General features: G+C 40.7%; 1 protein-coding gene across 3 annotated transcripts in view; it reads right to left on the bottom strand.

Moving 5' to 3' along the window:
• Positions 1-384: 384 nt before the first annotated feature.
• stim2b (stromal interaction molecule 2b) overlaps positions 385-21,506 on the bottom strand; it is a 38,145-nt gene continuing 17,023 nt past the window's right edge. For 2 of the 3 annotated variants that reach the window (XM_058625379.1, XM_058625380.1), the window contains 11 exons: positions 17,946-18,076; positions 10,404-10,515; positions 8,302-8,413; positions 6,625-6,740; positions 6,352-6,529; positions 6,053-6,230; positions 5,249-5,410; positions 4,939-5,039; positions 4,138-4,376; positions 3,817-4,060; positions 385-3,299 (listed from right to left, as the gene is read on the bottom strand). In XM_058625379.1, the coding sequence (XP_058481362.1) occupies positions 2,672-3,299; positions 3,817-4,060; positions 4,138-4,376; positions 4,939-5,039; positions 5,249-5,410; positions 6,053-6,230; positions 6,352-6,529; positions 6,625-6,740; positions 8,302-8,413; positions 10,404-10,515; positions 17,946-18,076 (2,201 nt within the window). In that variant the 3' untranslated portion in view covers positions 385-2,671. The remainder of the gene's footprint in view (positions 3,300-3,816; positions 4,061-4,137; positions 4,377-4,938; positions 5,040-5,248; positions 5,411-6,052; positions 6,231-6,351; positions 6,530-6,624; positions 6,741-8,301; positions 8,414-10,403; positions 10,516-17,945; positions 18,077-21,506) is intronic. The other variant, XM_058625381.1, reaches the window with a different exon arrangement.

The raw sequence follows: 21,506 nt of genomic DNA, 5'->3' as shown, positions 1-21,506 counted from the left end.
GCGGGTGAGTTGAATTGATGAATCCTCAAAACAAGTTACATCACGTTCCCATGGTATTGATAAAGCAATAATACATTCTTTTCTTCTGTGCATCACATTTTCCACACTGTGAAGACAAATGTGGTGTCAGGACGATCTTCTTACCTACATTTCTGCTCTCTGAGACGGGCTGTGGGTCTTCATCTCGGACCTGGCCATTACCACCAGGTCTGTACTGGAAAAAAAAAATGTAAATGCTACACTTCCCATGATGCAACTCTTCCTGTTAGGCGCATGTATTGGTCAGATTTTTTTTTCTCCCAAATGCTCTATCCCAAGTTTGAGTTGCTGAGGAACGATCACAAAGAAATGTAATCAATGTGGCAAACATGACTCTGAAACATCTCCAATGATTCCATTTATTTTTTTTAATAATTCTACAGTATATAAATATTCACACACAAAATGTTCTAAAAAAAAAAAAGCCCCTAGTGTTTCGTAAACATTCGTTTTCCCATCGTTTTGCAGGTCTGCCTTTAATTTCCTTCATTGTGTCCCAATGTAGATATATATATATATATATATATTTTTTTTTTTTCTGCTTTCTTAAAAACAGAGGCCATTTGATCTTTACGTCATCTCACACCTCATGCATGGCCCCCCCCGACGTTTTCCACTGCTGATGCTCTGGTCACATGATCACATGACAACCCCCCCCCCCCGCCCTCCCCGTCACGTAAAGCATCAGTGGTGATGGTCAGGTCTAGGATGAACATAAAAGAAGGCAAAGATCACAGTGTGAAAGCAGAAGCTTTTGACATCAGTGCACTCGGTGCAGGCCCAGAGGTGAGGAGAGGGACTGTATTGCGTGGGTCGGCTTCGAGCGTAGTGCATGGTGCGAACTCTTGGTGTTTCGATCAGATCAGGATCAAAAAGTTCCTCTTTCTTTTTTTTCTTTTTTTGTAATGTCTGTGAACATCAACGGCAGAGGCCACATCATCACAGTACAGTCTAGACACACACGCACACACATTTTCTTGTCATTTAAAAAAAAAAAAAAAAAAAGGTGACATGGCTGCAGCAGTCTTACCTCCCTGGCAATCGTGTCATGTGGCACTCCACCTACAAACACAGTTACTTCTACACGATTTGACCGACATCTGTTAGCGACACCAAGTGTTGCAGGGGGACGAGGGACTTTAAGACGAACATGTATGGAAATGGTACATTGTATGGCTACAGAACGCAGTTTGTCAAGTAACAACAGTAGATTAGGGCCGGGTCATACTTTCTGTGTCCACATGGTTCTGTGCGTGTGAATTTCAAGTTCTAATTCCATTTTAGAAGCAGCAATTTAACACATAAGGAGTCACATATAGAACATCTGGCAATTTTACCTGTTACCTTCTTCTTCGTAGTCTTTTTGTCCTTTTGTGTGGCCAAAAAGTGTTTTGTTGGACCAATGTTTGCATAATTATTAATCATCCAATTACAAATTATGCATTTTTGTTCTCAGAAAAACTTGATAAATGTTGGCAAGTCACAAAAACTATTATTTTTATTGAATATACCGTGTATAATTTAGATTGGAGGCAGACCATTAATGCCGTTCAATAATTGTTTACTCAAAGTTGACCACTGTATTATTTGTTGTTAATAAACAGTTCTATTTCATTAGATGGGACAGAGTCGGACTCAAACTGGAGGCGTGCTCGCTTTTGTCCACGTAGGGTTCGTCAGATCGCAGAGGACGTCGGCAAATTATGAACATTTACGTCAAGAGGACTTGTGAAGATAAGCGGACGCAGGAAGTATAACCCAGGCTGTAACAGGGGAAAAGGACAGGTGGGGGTTAAATCTGCATATTCAATCAACGTTCTTCTGTTAAGACGAGTTCGTAGGGATCCCACCGATCTAAATCTAGAACTAGAATTATAATGCCAAAAAAATATACATATATTTATATATATTATATTTTGAGATGACCATTGACAGTGACATTGGAAATGCATCAGATTGTTTTTGGCTCGTCGTTTGACGTCGTGTGCTGCATTTTCACTGCTGCTGCCCATGAGTTCCTCTCATCTTTTATACCGTTATTTCATGTCCCAAACCAGGAAGCAGTAGTGCAACAAACTTTAAGCAAGGTTTTTTTTTTTTTTCCCAAAAGATATTAATCAAATACATGATTTAAGGACTGAAAACACTTTGCAACGTGCAAAGATGAATATACTGAAGGGGAAGTAACTGTAGTCGTTGGACTGTTAAGTAAATACTTTGAAAAAGGACAGCAAACATGACTCACCGGATAAATTTAGGAACTATGCCTTTAGACCTTTACACATAGTGGCTTTTTGGTTCAAACACAAAATAACATAAAAATAAGACAGAGGGGTTTTTTTTTGTCTGTCTGGATGACGACTGTTTGATTGACCTTTGCAGGTTTCCCTGTGAGGCTAAGAGTGAACAAAAAAAAAATAAAGGTATTATTGAAAAATAAGGCTAGCAGTCTGGAGTGTTTAAAGGCATCCAGCCTGAGCTACATTCCATCTCTGACGAAAACAAAGAGAGAAAATGAAATGTTTTAGCTTTACAGTGATGTCCATTTTATTAGTATTCTGGCTAAAACAACTCCTTATTTCTCTCTCTCTCTCTCTCTCTCTCTCTCTCTCTCTCTCTCTCTCACTAGTTTTTATTTTTTCTTTTTGAACAAGCTTTTCAGTTTAGAGGAGCGCTTTTTCTCTCCATTGTCGCTGGAGTCCTGGGAGGACGTGCTTTGGAGCTTGTACTCTCTTCCCGCGCTCCTGCCCTCCGAGTCCAGGGAGGTCAGAGATGGGAAGCGGCCCACGTTGGGCAGCATGCTGGCAGGCAGCTGACCGTAGCTGTAGGACTTCTCCAACATGCCGTTGTACGTGCCCTTTCCCTTCTGAGAGGTGATGACGTTCCCCTGCGAGAAGATTGCGCTTTTGGACTCTGGGATCATGCTGGTGAGGTCAGGAGAGCCTCTGTGTGCAAATGAGTGGTGCTCCAAGGCCGGGGAGGGCGAGGTGGAGGGCGGGCCCGAGGGTGTGGTGGCTGGAGTGGGCGGGAGAGGAGGAGGCGTGGAGTCCCTGAGACTGCCGCTGCTGCTGCTGCTGCTGGTGGTGGTGGTGTGAATGGAAGCAGGAAGCTCTGGATTTTGGCTGAACAGCAGCAGCTCCTCGCGGGAGATCTTGCGGTAGGGGGTCTCCAATCCTGGCGTGTCTGCGTTCTGCAGCTGCTTTCGACCCGTGGATGAGTTTAGAGAGTCTGTGTCAGAGCAGCCCTCCTGAGCCAGTTCCCTAGAGGGAGGAGAGCAGACTCAATATTGGCCCAGATGATACAAAAAAAAAGAAAAAAGAATAGAAGTCACACATAAATTGTAAAAGGAAACAAAGAAAGAAATGTTTTTAGAACTGCATTGAAGAAGATTTTGTTTTTCCTAATGCAAAAAATGTTAAAGTGCCTTTTATTCTGACTGCTACCACTGATCTAGAGGGTTTGTTGAATGATGTGGGTTTTTCAATCTTGGGCGCATGTCAGTAAATCTAGGATGACTACCATAACCCTTCATCCAATCAGGAGCCAGAGCTCCGCTTACTGCTGGTGAAGTTGGACCTGATTCATAATTTGTGTCTGCGTCTGCGTCTGCGTCTGCGAGGCCCAGCTGACGTAAATGTCGTAATGCTGGTGTGCCACGTGTGCCTTACAGTAGAGGTAAATCATGCATCCTCCGCACGCTAGATGACACCCAAAGAGAAAGGTTTACCATTTAACCCCAAGCTTCAAGCAAGTGGTGTAAATGTCTGGATAAAACACCTTTGAGTCCAAACTTTAAAACCATTCCGCAGCGTTCCGGCCACCGCTACATACCCCCTCCTATCCGAGCTGAACATGATATGTTCGTCGTCTGCCTCGGGGCGATAGGAGAGGGACGAGCTGGCCATGGACAGCAGGTCCGGGTCTGGAGACATCAGCGAGGACGGCGGGGAGCTCAGTAGGCTCCGGCGGGAACGACACATGCTGCTGTTGCGCGTAAGCGACGGCCGGATCAAAGTAGTTGCTGGAGGGAAGAAACGGCGAATTAGAGACGTCACATTACTGTTTTAATCAGTGATTAAGCACTGGCAGTTGGTTTACATGTGAACTGTGGAATGATGGGAGGCGTGTCCTCGTCCAGGTCATCCACTCCGCCCGCGATGGGGTACGGAGGCACGGAAACCCGCGGCATGACCACCCAGCTGTGGTCTGAGTAGAGACTGGCTGTGAGGCTCGGCAGCCCGGAGTTACTGACAACAGGGAAGCCACAAAGCTTCTCAATCTGCTGCCAGCGGTGGAGACGCTCCCTCAGGCACGCCGTTACCTCTGACAGGGCTTTCCTTTAAAAAAAAAAAAAAAATTATAAATAAATAAATTGAATGAGGAGAGAGTACTATACGTTTATCGTAACTGGCAAACATAAAGATGATCTCATTCCTGAGGCAAACCCAGTAAGACGCTGCCAGTTTTGGCAAATGAGCTGGATTGATGCTGGACTTGTTCCCGTTAACAGTACACAGTACAGAATACTTTGCTTTGTTCTCTCCTTTATGCCATTTTCTTCCTGTTGTCTTGTTAAAGGCAGTAACCGGGATTATCCAGATGCCTTGAATGCAGTAAATATACCTTTGTTATGATGATTATTTTTGCTCTAAAATATTACCATAGGCTTCACTTTGGCACTAGGTGTTATAGACACAGCATGCTGTCAATATACATGTCATAATATGTCCCATTCTAACACGACCTAGTTTTTATTGCGACACATAGACCTCGTCTTGTGCCTGTTCAGCACACATGTTCAGCCCAAGGACAATGAGTTCACTTGCAGTCGTACACTCTGATGCTTAAGGCTTGCATTTAACATGCATGGTTGTGTGTGTGTGTGTGTGTTTTTCTTACTTGGCCTCCAGTATCTTGTGATCCACCTCATCGAGTGATGAACTGTGGGCTACGTGAAGAGTTCCAAACACAGAACTTCTCTTCTTTTTAATTTTCTCCGCCTGAAAGTGCAGAAAAGTTCATCATTCTTGACCATTTTTTTGGGGGATGAACTGTCAAAATTAATTATGATTACATTTATAAATGCGACCCCTTTAAAAACAAACCCTGTGGTTCAAGATGCATTTAAAATGCTAGTATTACTGTACAGTCAATAGAAGCACGGATCTCTTTCCCGCTGAGTACATATTAAGAAAGAAAATGAGGTTACCTCATCTTTGGCGACACAGAGCTGAAACTCTGCGTTCTGTTTCTTGATGTTGTAGTACTGGACCTCCACCTCGTGCGTCAGCTGCAGCCACTTCTGCAGAGCTTCGGGCACCGAGCGCTCCGACTGCATCTCCTTCTCCGCTCGCTTCAGAGCCTTGCGCACCTTTGGGAGGAAGCACATAATAGACCAGGGCTTAGCAAAATCCCTATTCAAATATATAACTGGTTTTCTCATGATAAGGCTGGTCAAATACATTAAGTGACACATACTAGTTACACATTCAAAATGTGTACTTTGTTGCTGTGTAAAGACAAGTCCAGCCCTGCAGGGTATCTCATTAGCAAGAGCAAATGTATATTGAATAGAATATGCTAAATTAAAGAAAAAGGGCCATTTCAGGGAACTTCCTGTTTGCATTCATTTAAATTAAGAGAAGGAAATTATAATATACGAAACTAATTTTTGTTTGAAACTATCAAAGCGAGAACAAAAATTAAATGTACATGTGTGTCAGTTATGGAACAAACTTGAAATTGTGTAAACTCTTTTGGGGTTCAAACAAAGTTTGAAATGTAAAATAATAACACTTACAATGCGAATTGTACCTTGTATTATACTGGACAGGCAAAAAAAGCCACGTGCTTCAGCCTATTCCTTTTTGGGTTTTTGGCACGATTGTGTTGAACGATCTCACCTTATATTTTACTTTCATATTTCACACCTTTTGTATCATATTGGCAGTAAAAACACATTTCAGCCATTAAAGCCGGTGATGCATTTGAACATCAGCACAGAGAAGCCTACCTGTACGAGCTCTTCCTCTGCATATTTGAGGCGACTCAGCTCACACTCGGCTCCCTCCCGCAGCTCTCGGAGCCGGTGAGCCTCCTTTTTGGCCCCGTGGATCTCGTCCCTCATTTTCTGCTCGAGGTTCTGTTTCTCCACTGCCACTGTCCGGTTCTCTTCCTGAGCTTTTTCTAGTCTGGGAGGCAAAAGGAAAACAAATTGTGACGCTTGAACATAAAATATGTAAAAATTTTAGGCGAGTTAAACTTCACATTTTACGGCGTGTTTTATCTTCTTTCTTCTTTTGTTTGTCTTACCGACTCTGTAGGTCTAGGAGGCTTTGCTCAGCATTTTGTAGGCTGTCCAGATCCTTCATCATCTGAGAGATGTGCACCTTGCTGGACTTGTTTTGCACATAAGCAAACCAGCAGCCCCCCACACCGATCACTATGGAAACCATCAGGACAAAGTCTTTCATCCAGTTATGTTGTGGACCTGCGGCATGACAACACCGAGAGGGAAAGAATTAGTGAGTTTAATACTGGCATACTTCAGTGGTAGTGATGGTTCAGAATGCTGCGCATACTTACGGAGAGGAGGACCAAACAGCACCGCATCAAGCGCCTTCAGGTTCAGTTTTTGTTTATGCCGCGGGTCTAATATCTTCAGCTGAATCGACATAAATGACGGCTCATTTGCCGCTATTCTGAAATATGAACAGACAGGGCGGGGTTTAATACTGAACACTGCTCTTCAGGTTGATGTTCAGCGGGCATTCAGGTGGTCTGTTGTCAAGATTTTTTGTCTTTTGCATTGAAAAAGTTACATACGTGTCACAAAGATTCAATGCTTTAATACAGGTCCAGTGTGTACGATTTAGGAGGTTTTATAACCAGATGGAAAATTGTTTATTTCAGTGCATAATCACAAAAATGTTTTGTTAGACTATCTGTATCGTCTTTAGGCAAGGGTCATGGGTCAGGTTTTAAACCTAAAGTTTACCAAGCAAAAGAGGTTTTACATCCTTTCTGATATGTGAGGGTCACTGTAATTCTCTTACGCATTTGGTAAGGGGAGAGGCGGTGGAGGCGTCCTGCGCTGTGCACTGTAAAGAAAGAACCACAGTCAAAGGGACTGAGTCCTGGTTGCTTAACTGAACTGCCAGGTTAGAGTAGTAAATAGAGGACAGAGAGTTTACATTTGTCTGAGCTATGACCTTAGCAGTTACCAGTGTGTGTCACTGCGTGTGTCTTTGAATAAATAATGACAAATTATTACAAAGTTTTGTAGCTCAGGGGTAAACTGAACTAGACAAAATACCCCCTTAGACAATGTGAGCACAGCTCCAAGTTAAGACACCTAGACTCAAATAGATGTTTTAATTCTGACTGCTCCTAGCAACACTATAAATATGCGTATTACTGCTAAAAGTGCTCAAATCTGACTCAGAACTGCGGGTGTGAACCCACACAACCCATACAACTGCACACAGTCAGACACGAGACGAGCTCTCATGTGTACGCTGCCTAGTTTAACCTTGTGACACCACTGTGTCCTCTGTTTTTTTCCCACAAGAGGAGTCCACATACCACCACCATCTTGAATGGCTGAGACAACATGGCAGCCAGTGGAAACTGTACCCCTTTTGCTGTGACATCACTTCATGAGTCAGTGCCCCCGCGGAGGAATATGAAACCCCTCCATGACCCCTCTCCTGTCCACTCAGGCCGTACATGCTGTTTGCTGTGAGTCACATTCCACAAGTGTCCCACTGACTTCTGAGTTTCTTCTCAAATGTCAACTCGCTGATTACTATATTAACATTATAATCTTCATGGAGTTGTGCAAAGGAATTCGAGGAATATTTCGAGGAATATTTATGACACAGCAGGTACGGTAAAGTTGGCCTCATCACTCTGAATTCGTAAAGCTCTTACAGATTGTCAGGTTGGTTGCAGTTCACCTGATCTGGCCTTGAATAGAAATGCCTCAAAGCTCTCGGAAATCTAATTTCTTCCTGTGGTGCCTCGTTCAACCAGCAGTGGGCAGCATTTAACAGAACAAGGAAAACTAAGGGGCCGGTGGATTTATTTGAAGATCAACATATTGCCTCTACTCAATAAAATAATGGTACTTGGAATACAGTATTTTTCATTATGGTGGACTATAATAAATCATTTTTTGTATTGATGGAGTGTTATTGATGCAGAGCAGGGATAATCTGCACAGGTTGTGTGGAACTCTTCCTGTTAGGGTGCTTTACTCACCGAGGTAAGGTGTTCCCCGTGACCCGGAAGTCCCGGAAGTTCTTCTCATACTGCGGCAGCTCCACTGACTCCCTCAGCCACTGCACAGTGTCCTCCATGGTCCAGTTGTGGACTGAAAAAGGTGGACAGAGGTATGTCATGACTTATTTAATTTTGTATCTTTTTTATCATTTGATGATACTGGTCTGTTTTTATTTTGCAGAATGTTTTGACAAGTGTGACCTGGATATAATTAATGATGATTTGCACATTCAGACAAACTGCGGTGTTGCTACTTGTCCATGCATCACACATGATAGGCTAAGTGATGCCTTCTCTTTTCCAAAAGTAAATTCTTTTCTACCTTCTACATCCCCTCCTTTCCTTCCTGAATGGGAGGATTTAGGTCGCCCTTCCCATTAAGCTTCAATTCAATAATATCAAATGTCCAACAGACTTAAAACATATGATGGAGCATTAAAATATCAACTACTCTATAAAGATATGAATTGTTTACAATGCAGCCTTTGCAATTCGCTGATTGAGTCATTCCAAAACGTAATTTGAAAATGATCAACATATATAATGTCAACCTGTCAAGCCAAATAACATTAAGGCGAGAAAAACCTCAACAGTTCACACACACAATGAGCAAGCACTTGGGGACAGTGAAGAGAAAAAAAAATAGAAAAAGAAAAGCCGGACTCAAGAGCATGATCTGCTTCAGACAGTTGGGGGGAGAAGAGAAGATGGAGGAGACAAGAGAAGTGGTCAAAGAGGTGTGAGAAATATAGAAGAAAAAGAGAGAGAGAGAGAGAGAAGGTATAGTTGTTTTAACGTGTCTTTAATTGCACAAAAAGCAGAGAATTTGATAGAGGATTGGAACATGGGAAAGAATTCAGAGTTCAGCTCTCTGAGGGCCTTTGTAGTTCTATTCATTCAATTATTAATTTTGTTAATACTGATGCACCATTGCTTAATCAGCATCTCTCTGCTGTAGCTGGGGCGGCCTGTCTTTGTCCAATGGTTCACTGCGGAGTTGAACAAAAGATCCTCATGTTTTGTTCTCTTTGGCTAGACCTTATAGCTCCTATGGTTTTTGTTAAAGCCAGCAGTGTGCATCTTTTAGATTTTTTTATACAAAATGTTCTGTGTCGTTTGATGTTATTATTCTGCCTGTACAAGATGTGATGATCACCAAATACCAATGAACACTATCAGACCTGACGGATGGAGCATTTGTGTGTATACAGCAGTCAAACTGCTGATTGCTGACCCAATTTTTTGAGCAATAAAACTCATTTTCTTTTCATGGGTGCTTCTTTGTGTTCTCAGTCCTACTTACTCACTTACTCGACATAAAATGAATCGCTTCCCGTGTGCAGTGATGGAATACTGACAGGGGACATGAGATCGAAACACTGCTATACTGAGAAACACAGAGAGTCGTGTGGAGCGGATAAACTTGATCAGCGTTGTGTGAACTCATTTGACAATGGTTTGGATATAAGAGACATTTGTTTATATTTATATAAAAGTTAAACACTCACATTTTCTGTAACGCCTACGTATTGAAATGGGGAGGCAGTCAGTGAGGCGGAGTGAGCATCGCTATTTCCCCTGCCCTCCATTTTTACTTTTACTTGAAATAATTGCTTATATATTTCTAATGTATCGGAATAATAATTATGATAATACATTTGGTAACAAAACATTGTGCCATGAAGAAGGTTCTACTTAATCAATTTGTGTGTTTAAACGTTGCTTCTTTAGGTTGGTTTTACCCGTTTTATGTGCTATTCCACAAGCGTATACAGTGTTTTTATGTAAAATCATCTTAAATATTATGACACACACACCTCTAAAGGTGTTGTGAAGTAGAGGTAATTGCACAATATGTTTGTTACAATGAGTTGACTGACTCGTACCAACTCCTGCCATTACTTAGAGTATATATTCCACGTTAACATCCATAGACACCTGGGTAAAAATTGCAAAATAGATGAGCATGGCCCTGGAAGCTAATGTGAAAAACTTCTTTAGTTTGATGTGTTTCTGGGTTACAAAATGAGGAGTTACATGTTTGTCAAAGCCACTGATGCAGAGACAGTTCATTCTCTTACCTTCAGAGGTCTTCCAGCCCTTCCACAACTCTTCCACAGTGATGTGTTGGTCTTCATGGTGCAGGTTGCTATGTTTGTTGGTTTGCTGCTGCTTCATGTCTTCGATTATAAACTGGCAAAAAGAACAATACATATTACATATGGCGTAATACCAATATTTGGAAATCAAGACTTTTCTTGCGGGGATGTACAACGGCAACCTCCTGGTGACTGGGTTTTCAAATGAGTCTGTTTTGTCGATTTGTTTCATGTGAGCTCACGTTCCTAAATTAACATTACATTATGTATTTAGCTGTGTATGAAAGATGTGTAGGACATTATTGGATTTAAGGGACTTTGAAACGTGACATGCTTGTTCAGAAAGTGCCAATCTCCTGGTATTTTCTCATGCAAACATCAAGGGTTTACAGAGAATGGTCAGAAAAAGAGAAAATATTCGGTGAGCAGCAGTTAACGTTAAAAAATGTAGATCAGTGTTTGCCAAACCTGGAAATGATGATTCTCGAATGTCTCGTTTAGTCCACAAACCAAAATAATTCAGTTGCTAATGGTTTATTTGTAATATGAAGCAAGGAAACCAGAAAATATTCACACTTGAGAAGCTTAAACAATCAGAAATCTTGTTTTGATCATGATAAAAGCTTCAAACCGATTAATCGATTATCAAAATAGTTGACGATTAATTTAGTAAGCAATTAATAATCGTTTCATCGAGTAATTGGCTCAGCTCTACTGAAGTGCTCCCTCATGAGGCGTCTACTTGCGGACGGTGTGATGAAGCAGCTTTGCATATGGTCCAATGCTTTATTGGTCATATAAAATATGTGGGGAGCTGCATAAAAAGATAGGTCTTTGTGCGGCTGCCGCGACAACCTCTGTGGTTCAGAGTTCCGATAGCAAGGCAGCTGTGATAATTACAGGCGTGTTTTGTAGCAATTTGAAAGGTGACGGACTTCCTGCATGAGAAACTGGATTGATTATATGCTTTAATGTAAAGACTGCAAAGACAACAAGAGAGACAGGAGACTGTAGAATGTAGAATTAATTGACATAATTGTTCGCGATCAGATTCCAGATTTGGGGGTAGTTAGCGGAGTCTGTACCCTTGAGCCCCTGCACTCAATAACAGTTGACTGTGACCAGTTATCTCTTGCAACAGTCTATCTGGACACATCTATAATTTACTGAAAGTTATGCCATATATCACCTATTCGTCATCAATAATCTTTTTTTTTGTAACCCAGATATTTATCTCTATATTAATCAAATCCATGAGGTATGTGAAACCGCAGATTTTTAATGGTGCGTTCTAAATTTGGGACAAAAGGAATGCAGTACCTGGATTTGAGTTATGAAGCCCACTTTATTTATCACGCATGACAGCCAGGCTGCCACGGATGTGAAACCATCACTTGCATGACAAAATCTTCCTCGTGCTTTCATTTTGAGGCTACGGAAATGCTTTGGTGAAGATGTTACTTTGCCCGAGATCAAAGAGGGTGTCTTTGCATAACAGTTTGCTCTATTAATAGAAATTAAACTGACCTCTACCGTGTTATTCTTAGAGCTGCAGAGGTCTGTGGGTTTTTTTTTTTCTTAAAGTTTCCATTATTATGATAAACTTGTCTTTGAAATTGTTTTTGGTTTTATCCATCTGGGTTTTGATTAAGATTGAAATTCAAAATTAAGAGACTACCAGATACAAATGTCTATTTATAGCTATTGTGCCAAATAAATGAGTTAGCAACTGAAACAAATTATTTATAAACAAATTGACGCAAACATGATAAAGATCATACAGTATTTACACTTCCTTCAGTGTAACACCGCCCCTCCCAGTGAACATGACACGCCTGAAGCTTTTTTGTGTTCACACCAGGAGACATTCTTCAGCCTCGTCCGGGTAGTCAACAAGCAGCCTGTGTGGCAAGTGAGCTAAGAAAATAAAATCATTCATGTAAATTTCTATCTGCAACGATTGTACTAATGACGTACAAGATACTTAAAAATCAATGAAGGTCACTGCAACATCATCCACCATGAAACACCAGACACAGCAAATGCTGAAACAAGGGAGGAACGATTATCTTGCAGACACTTGGTCAGTGTTGCTGATGGTTTATGCAACTTTAAAAACTGGAAAAACAATGTGACAATAACGTTAGAATAAGGTTCAAACAATGAGGAGGTGAAATAAATGATCATCTTCTGAGAGATGATGAGAAAAATTTGAGCGACAGAAAAAGGTAACTCCATTGCGACTGGTGTATCTTCAACACCCGCAGTCTATTCTCATACAAAGCCACAACCCGAGCAGAAAGAAAACCCAGCTGCTGTTGGATGTCCTCCGCTATTGTGTGCTGTGTCGCGTTCGATGTCGCACTGGTACAACGTCGCCATACGTGTCTCGCTAACGTGGCCATTCGGCCATTTCCATGATTTAAAACCTCATTTTTAAACACTTAGCAACTAATTAACCATCAACTCTGGTAAGGTGGTTACAAACACATTTTCCTGAGTATCAACTCAGTCTTCATCAGCGCACATGTGAGAGAATACAAAAGGCAGCATTTGCCTAAATAGACTAATCAAGTGAGTAGATCACATGATTACGTGTACTTGTTGACCCAACCCTCAGATGGAGAGGTTCTCCCTCTCAATCCCGAGCTGGAGGATGTAAAAAAAATCTCCCTTGAAAAACAAGTCAACAAACAAATTGAAGAGGCCTCTCAGATTTCTCCTTTCTATAGCTTCAGCAGAGATGCTCTATGAGCTTCCTCAATTCCCGCTCATCGTACTAAACTAAACACAACATGGGGTGGACATAGAACTCACATTCATACACAGAACAGCTATACCATCCTTCTCCATTAGGGCTGTCACTTTTTATCAGAAATCCAGCTACCCTTTCGAAGTTGGGCGGAAAGTTCAAATGTACAGCCTATAGGCCAATCAGTCTGAAGTAATTACTGCGTGGGCCAGCAGATGGTGCAGCTCAACTACATCCACTTTGAATCCATCAAAAACATACTGTAAGACAGTGGTGTTATGTTATACTGAGGACCGGGATGAACTTCTTAAACTAAAGTTTTGCTGTGAAAATGAAGAACACAAGCTAGTTTGCTTGTGAAGAACTATCCGTGTGAAAAGCAGCAGGTTTTAGATTCCACACTGTAGATGCGGAAGCAAGGAACTAATCTGCAGGCTCAACTGTTAGCTCCACCCAAGTGAAGCAGCAGACAATCTACCTCAAGTGGCTAATGGTAAGTGTGGGGGATACCTAAAATTACTTTAAAGAAAAAGCATGTCATGTAATATTTGATCAGACTTGGTTTTTGGAAGTGACATCCCTACTTCCTGCTGTGACATGGCATGGGTTGAGTTGTTGCAGTTTTTCAAGTGATGTAACACGATCCAGCCAAGTGTCTGCTTGGCAGCACGCAGCCCAACACCATAAGAAGAGGACATGCACCTGCCGTCCCCAGTGACTGTGCTCAGCAACAGACCACCAGACGTCTTTCAAGACCCTGGACAGACAACTCCCAGACTCACGGAGTAATCACAGACAGGATTATGTCTAACAGGATAAAGCTGGATTTGATCCCTTCCAGTATGGTCAAATTACAGATGCGTTTTGGAAGACAGAAAGAAAAAGTTTCTCAGACTATAAATACACATCAAGAGGTCCACTATTCCTGTTTGTATTTATTTAGGCTGCTGTAGATAGGGAGGATGGGAGATCTGAGACCAGCTCCAGGGGCTAGCAAATACTTTTACACAACTCAAACCATCATTTACTCATGACAGAATTACACTGTGCAACTCGCAAACTGTCAAAATCTACCTTTTGCCCTCATCAAACCAATTGAATCTGACAAAGATCTACCGGCTCGCTTCCCCCGAGGGACGTTCGTGTTCTGCTACGACTCTCTGCTCCAAATATCAACTTCAAAAACAGCCAAAGCCTTTTTGATCAACACACTGACTGACAACTCTTGTGATGCAACACATCAGTAAATACTGTAGTTGTTAAGGGAAGTAAGAGAATTGAGGTTGGCCCAAACGCTTCCTTGTTTGCTCTTACCGTCTCAACACCCATAGTAATTTCATATGCACTAGAATCTAGTTTTTGCATGCATGTGTGTGTGTGTGTGTGTGTGTGTGTGTGTGTGTGTGTGTGTGTGTGTGTATAGGTGTGTGTATAGGTGTGTGCGTGTCTGTGTGAGACATGTTACACATAGCAGCTGATCATCCAGTTTGTGGAAGTTAATCACATAATGATATGAGGCGGAGGCATTTTTATAGCTCTGGATTATTTTGCTGTGGTCACTCACGTCAATGACTCATCAACCTCTAAATCATGTGTGTGTGGCGATACAAGCTGTAATACACAGGTCGGTTAATGTCCCTGTAACCAAGCAACACTGATTGTTGTCGAGTTACAGAGGAATTCTAATGGTTTTATACATTTCACCGACACCAGGAAACTCATACATGAGCGATAAGGTTGGTTACTTTAAAGCATATGTCAACGACGGGATCATGATAGCTAAATCCAGCTTTACTGCAAATAATGGGGAAGGTGTTTTAGAGTTCCCAGGAAATAACAAATGGCTCATTTATGGACACGATTTGCAATCAATATACCCTGAAGACATGTGAAGCTTAAGTCACCTACGTTTTCTGCAAAGCAGTAATTTTTACAGAAAATAATAATTTTAATGTACACTTTTTACAGCTTATGTACTTTTGTCCTTTATATCTTCCATCAATATGAATTTCCTTATGTGTAAAACTAAACCTGATACAAGCTAGTATCAGCATTGTATCAGCATGTTCACTTTTAATGTGACATTGTATATTGGTTGATTCATTGATATTGAATTATTTTTTTTTTATCCCACATTAGTAACAACACAAACCCCAAAATATGCTGGTCAGACTACGCAAAATATTTGTAACTATTTTTCCCAATTTTACATTGGGTTGCTCAACATGCCCTCCCAAAAATGGACGAACATAACTCCCGGTATAAGCGTCACTGCCGTGTATCTGCCCTACTTCTGTGACAAGACCTCATCATTACTACTCGCAGAGGTGTCTTTGAAATGCATGTCATGAAAAACTGGATATCCCGACCACAGCTTTATCATTTCAAATAAGACCATCAACTCGTCTCAGTCATCTTCTCAAATATTAGATGGGGCAACGAGAATGAGGGGGAAAAGCAGAAAGTACCACAGAGCTTTTTGGTTAGCCAAGTCTAAGGTTTCAACCAAATGGCATGAGGGTGAGCAGGTGATGACGATGTTGCCCCCAAAGGCCACACAAAGCGTGACGTATAACCTGACCCCTCAAGACACCTTACCCTCTCCAATATCTTTCAGTACTCATAACTGTCATTCATTTCAACTGCCTGTAATAAGTGTGTGGGTATTTTTTAAATTCTTTTTTTAAATAGTAGATTTCCTAATTCCAATTCACAAGGTCCTTCAATTTCCAATTCTACACTATTTGACAATGATTCTTTTAGAGGTTGCTTTTCACAAAACCGATGCTGCAAATTGTGCAAAAATGTCCATGTCTCTAACCTGATGCATCATTAAAAAATAAGGTCCAAGCTCAAAATGTACTGGCGAGGAATGCATCAGACAATTTGAGGTAATTACCAATTTGTCCACAAGAGGGAGCGTTTTGAGCTCAGCTTGGCCTGCATCCATGCCCTCTTTGCTCATCAGAGGAAGACAAAAGTGATTTTATGTTGTTTTGCAACGACAATGGAGGACACATAAACTGAACTGTCCTCCGAAGTGGACAATCAGGACACCAAAGCATCTGTAAAGTATTTCTGGTTATGGTAATGAACACATCTGTAAACTCAGCTGTAAACACATTAAATACATTACATGTCATTTGTTCACACCAGCACACACATGCCCAGTGTACCTGAATGGATACAAGTGTTAGTCGTATGAATGCAGATTACTTTTGAAACAGAGCTGAAATGCTCATCTGGACATAGATAATTTTCAAATTAAAATGTAGTAGTGGGGGTGAAGCTGAATGCTGCAGCCCTCTGGGGGCCTTTGGACATAGGGTCCAGCTCTTCAGAGAGCCGCTACTGCAAAGCTGCAGGGTATAAATGTTTCTCACACCAGTACTTCTCAGTCAGTTAAAAATGACTCCTGCTAGCACACGCTCACATACACTCACACACAGAAAATGTGAACAGAGTCCCGAGTGGTTTCTTTTGAAACTAAGAGGTCGTTGATTACCAAGAGACGCAGCAGGAGAGGCAGGTCAGAGAGCTCTCAGATGTCAGTCCTAGCTTGCTACTCACTCAAAAACCTGTCGCTTCTCTTGCCAGACTCCCCCTCCCACCCACAAGCACACACAAACACACAAACACCCATGTCTAACTATATTCATGGGGACCCATCATTGATAAAATGTAATCCTAAACTCGAACATGAACCTTGACCATCACAACTGTATTCCTAAACCCTAATCCTAACCCTACGACCCACAAACAGCTATTTGAACTTGTGGGGTCTAGAACTTGGTTCAGTTGTAGTAAGCTCTTGGTTTTGAACCCCATTATTATAGTTAAACACAAAAAACACAGAAAATACTTAATAGGGGCATTTTAAGCTACTAATAACAAACTGAAGGACGCTCTCACGAAGGTCTGTTTTTATGTTTGTGTTAGGATTGAAAGACTTATGGGACTCCAACATGATTTTGCATGTTCAGAGGTAAGTAAATGTAACTCCAGTGAGCCCATCATGGGACTCATCAGAAAATGACAATGACAGGAACTACAGCTTAAAAATCAATCTTTTTCCAACAATATTAGCAAGTCAAAAAAGTATTTGCTTTTGTTAAAACAACAGATTAAGAGCCAAATTATTATGCCTGCACAAGGTTTGCAATAAATCTTTGTTCCTTGGGGTTAGGGGTAGAGGTTGAACTTTTACACGAGTGGTTCCTAACAAGCATACAAGAGTAGTTTCTTTTTTTTAATCTCAGATTTACTATGAGAAACCTTCACACCCCATCCTCATGTTGGACACTTAAATAGAGCTGCAACTAACGATAATTTTCATAATCGGTTAATCTGTCGATCATTTTCTCGATTAATCGTTTGGTCTATTGAGTATATTATCTATTGAGAAAACCTTAAAAAAAATGTTGATTGGTGTTCGTCAAACCTGGAAATGATGATGTTCTCAAATGTCTTGTTTTGTCCACAAACCAAAATGATTAACTTTTCATGATTTCTTTTTTATCCAGAGCAAAGAAATACTCACATTTAAGAACAATCGGAAGTCTTGTTTTAATCATGAAAAAAGATTTGAACCGATTAATCGATTATCATTATAGTTGACGTTTAATTTAGTAATCGATTAATTGTTTCAGCTCTAAACTGAAACCTTAAAACCATCCACTTTGATTTACAGTAGCTATTGTTTAAAAGTCAAGACTTAGCCTGTGTCCTGTGGAAGCAACACAGCGAATAAGAAATACATTTATGAAGCTTACCTCAACACTCTCATTGACTTCTATTCCCCCGTCATTATCGTCATCCAGCTGTTTGTGGATGTGCCGCAGCGCCTCCAGGCTGAAGCGGTCGGCCTCGCTCATGCACGGCGGCATCACTATAAGACAGGGGTCTGTAGGGAAGCAAAAACACACAGGATAAAGGGGTTTGTTTTGGCCTTAATTTTGAAAAGAGCAGGAAATGAGGTAAGACAGAGAGGCAACTATGCTGAGCCCTTAAACAAAGGGAGCAGTAGCAGGATGAGTATGAATGACACAATCCTTTAAACGTACGTATTGACTCGTTCAAAGAAAAAAAAAGTATTGGTATTGTAATATGTATCAAGCCTACACAGTAATAAACAACAATTTCAAACTCAGAAATTTGGAGAAACCTTAAAAAACTCAACATGAGAGTCCAAGATGGCTGCCACTCGCGCCAATTAACCACTACTTTTGCAATTATTCTTATTTCTTTTAGACTAGGATCATTTGTCAGCATCATTTGCCGTAGTGTAAACAGAAACAACTAGACAGAGAGAATGAAATCACTGTGGCTTTGGAACTTCCACCAAATGAAACCTCCTTACATGGTTCAGTGTCACTGAAAAAAATAATGGCTTGGACAAAGCGGCTGCAGTTAGAAAACAGTACAAAGACAGAAATTAAAATTGTTATCATAAAAATGTTTTGGTCTAACAACACCAATCAGTTCTTTGAACTTTACCAAACCTAGCATACATTATACAACCTCACAGGAATTCCTCCCAACTGTGCACTGCACAAATACAGTCACTTCCATTTTTCAGCATAAATGCTCCAAGAGACTATGTATACATATATACATATATATATATATATTTATATATACATATATACATGTACATATACATATATACATATACATACATATATATACACATACATTTATATATATACATATATATATATATATATATATATATATATCAACATTAAGTCAGTACTGGGTCAAAACAGGAACAAACACTAGTTAAAAGTCACTTTCAAACACATACAGTCATGTTTGAGTGTCTTAAAAACACACATGGAAAAAAAACAAACCCATGCAGACACTTCGATAACATGAAAACTTCACACAGAAAGGCCCCATGTGTTCCGGTATTTGCACCCTGAACAATCATGCTCTGAGGCACCCGTGCTAACAAATTACAAATTATTTGGGGTCTAGTCCATAGAAGGCAGCCCTTTCTCAGAGCAACGCAGTCCATTTGGTGCTCCTGCTGAACCCTGTCGTGTGCTGTTGTCAACCCAGCAGCTTCCCCCGGGCTTCCCTCCCCCTTGTTTCCCCTCCTCTGGCATCAGGGAAGTGAGCCTATTACTTCCAGCCTTCCAGGCAGTGGACGGTTTGAGATGGCCAGTTGCCAAATTGTCTCAGCAGAGCCACAAAACACAAACGCACACACACACAGGCACACACAGATTTACACAACCACAGAAACAGTTACTTACACACACACACACCCAAAACCACATTTTATTAAGTCTCACTAGATACACAAGAACAACTTTCCAAAACTTTTAGCAGGTTGTGCTTTGATGTCACCTCACCAAACATAACATCACACAACAACTAATATAGACACATCACCCACATAACAAGACAGCCGCATACTACAAATCATGTGTATTAACAGACACAATCTCATTTTTTTTAAGTAAAAGAGCTCTAGATTGACATTTCGGTCCACCTACAACTGGCAGTGAAAGCAAATAAATGTATTTCCTTACATTTTCCTCTATCCCCTACTTCACTTTCAGTTTTTATATTAATAATTAACAAATCCCAAAAGCAAGAAAAGCAAAAAAGACAATTTTAATTATTTTAAAATGTTCTATCTAAAATAATTCCAGCTTTTATAATGACAACAATGACTTACAGAGTTGCCACTTGACGACACTCTGAAGAAGCTAAATGAGCTGTTAGACTGGACCTGTGCCTGGGCTAAGTTTGGATGAGAAGACACTGGGAAGGATGTCCGTGTCTAACGGAGACACCAGCACTGGCAAATGGCTTCAACTGGACAAAGCTCTGTAGTTAATGAAATAGGATCATTTGCCGTAGTGCAGAAACAACTAGACAGATATATATACATATAAATAAATATATATAAATATATATATATATATAGACTAGATGGTTTTAAGTATTAATATTATTTTAACTTAATCTCGTTTTACCAATGTCTGATGTGTCCCGTCTAAAGGTTACATAATGCATTTGCTTGCCAGGGCAGTTTACATAGCCTACTGTTTGCATAGCATGCGTATCTATTTGCCTTGGTTATTTAAATAGGGAGAAAACTTACCTACTTCACTTGTGTTTTTACCTGCACTCTGATGGCTGCACATCCTTTTGTGTGGCCCAGCGTAACTTTTAATATCCGTTTTGCAGACTTCATTATTTAATTTCCACAAAACAGCTTTTGATGATGATGATCAGTTTTTTTTTTCAGTTCTTTCCATATTAAGAGTGGCCTAATTCTGTTCTATGTGTACACAGAACCCTTCATGAAGCAACCTCTGAAGCTCATAAAGGAAAAGACAATTCTTTGATTTAAAAAAAAAAAATTCATCCTGTTTGACAGTGTTTGGGATGGCCCACCTGGTGTGCAATTCAAAAAATATGACAGCAAAAGCCTTTCCTTCACAGGTGTCCCATTCTGGAGTGTGTCTTAGTACATTAAGAGGCACTAGCAAGCACTACAATGAGGAGCCATGTGACAGGAAGTGGCTGTCGGTGACCCCCAGCATTCCGGGGGGACGCACACGAAAATCAAAACAGCTGGGAGAAGCGGTCCCAAAAGATGACAAAATTGGAAAGCACTGGCTTATTTTTAGCCCGTCAGGCTTCCAGTTGTCAGGATGTAAAAGCTCAACAATGGCAGAGGTCTCCCTTTCCCAAACACACACACGCACACACAGATGTTAAGTACACTCTCCCAGCAGGAAGACACAAGAAGGAAAAACAGTTGTACAGCAACACACTTTAGTTGTAACTTGCAAGTACGAGCTGTCACGGAGCAAGGCAGGTTTGGCTCAAAAGAATCTGATAGCAAAAGCATATTGCTGTCAGTTGCTTTCTTTAAAGTGAATTCCATCACTTCAAAGTAATACTTGCACAATATACCCATGTCATTAAGATAGTTCTGTCTTTATAATTTTTTTTAATATTTTTACAAAACACTGTTAAGTAGGTGACAGGAGAAGCAGTAGAAGAGGTGTGTGGTGTCTGACGTGTTCACTGGGACTTTTTTAGGGGAACTTTCTATAACCAGGTCCCTTGATACTGTTGTGAATGCATTTGGGCAGATACAGATACAAAAATACACAAAGCATTTTTATGTTTGAGGTATACATAAAATACAGGTGCACTGTTGTCCCTTACGGACCTCTTAGAAAACTACACAGCACAATATAAATTAAAGAAACTTGGATCCTAATTTCAGAAAATTTTCAAGAGGAGAAAATCGATTTATTGGCCGTGTACGTTGGCACTGTATCTCATCTTGAATCAGTTTCGTG

The sequence above is a fragment of the Solea solea genome, chromosome 3, assembly GCF_958295425.1.
Source record: "Solea solea chromosome 3, fSolSol10.1, whole genome shotgun sequence".
In the NCBI taxonomy this organism is placed as follows: Eukaryota; Metazoa; Chordata; class Actinopteri; order Pleuronectiformes; family Soleidae; genus Solea; species Solea solea.
The sequence above is the reverse complement of the archived record's forward strand: the minus strand, read 5'-3'. Positions and strand labels throughout refer to the sequence as shown.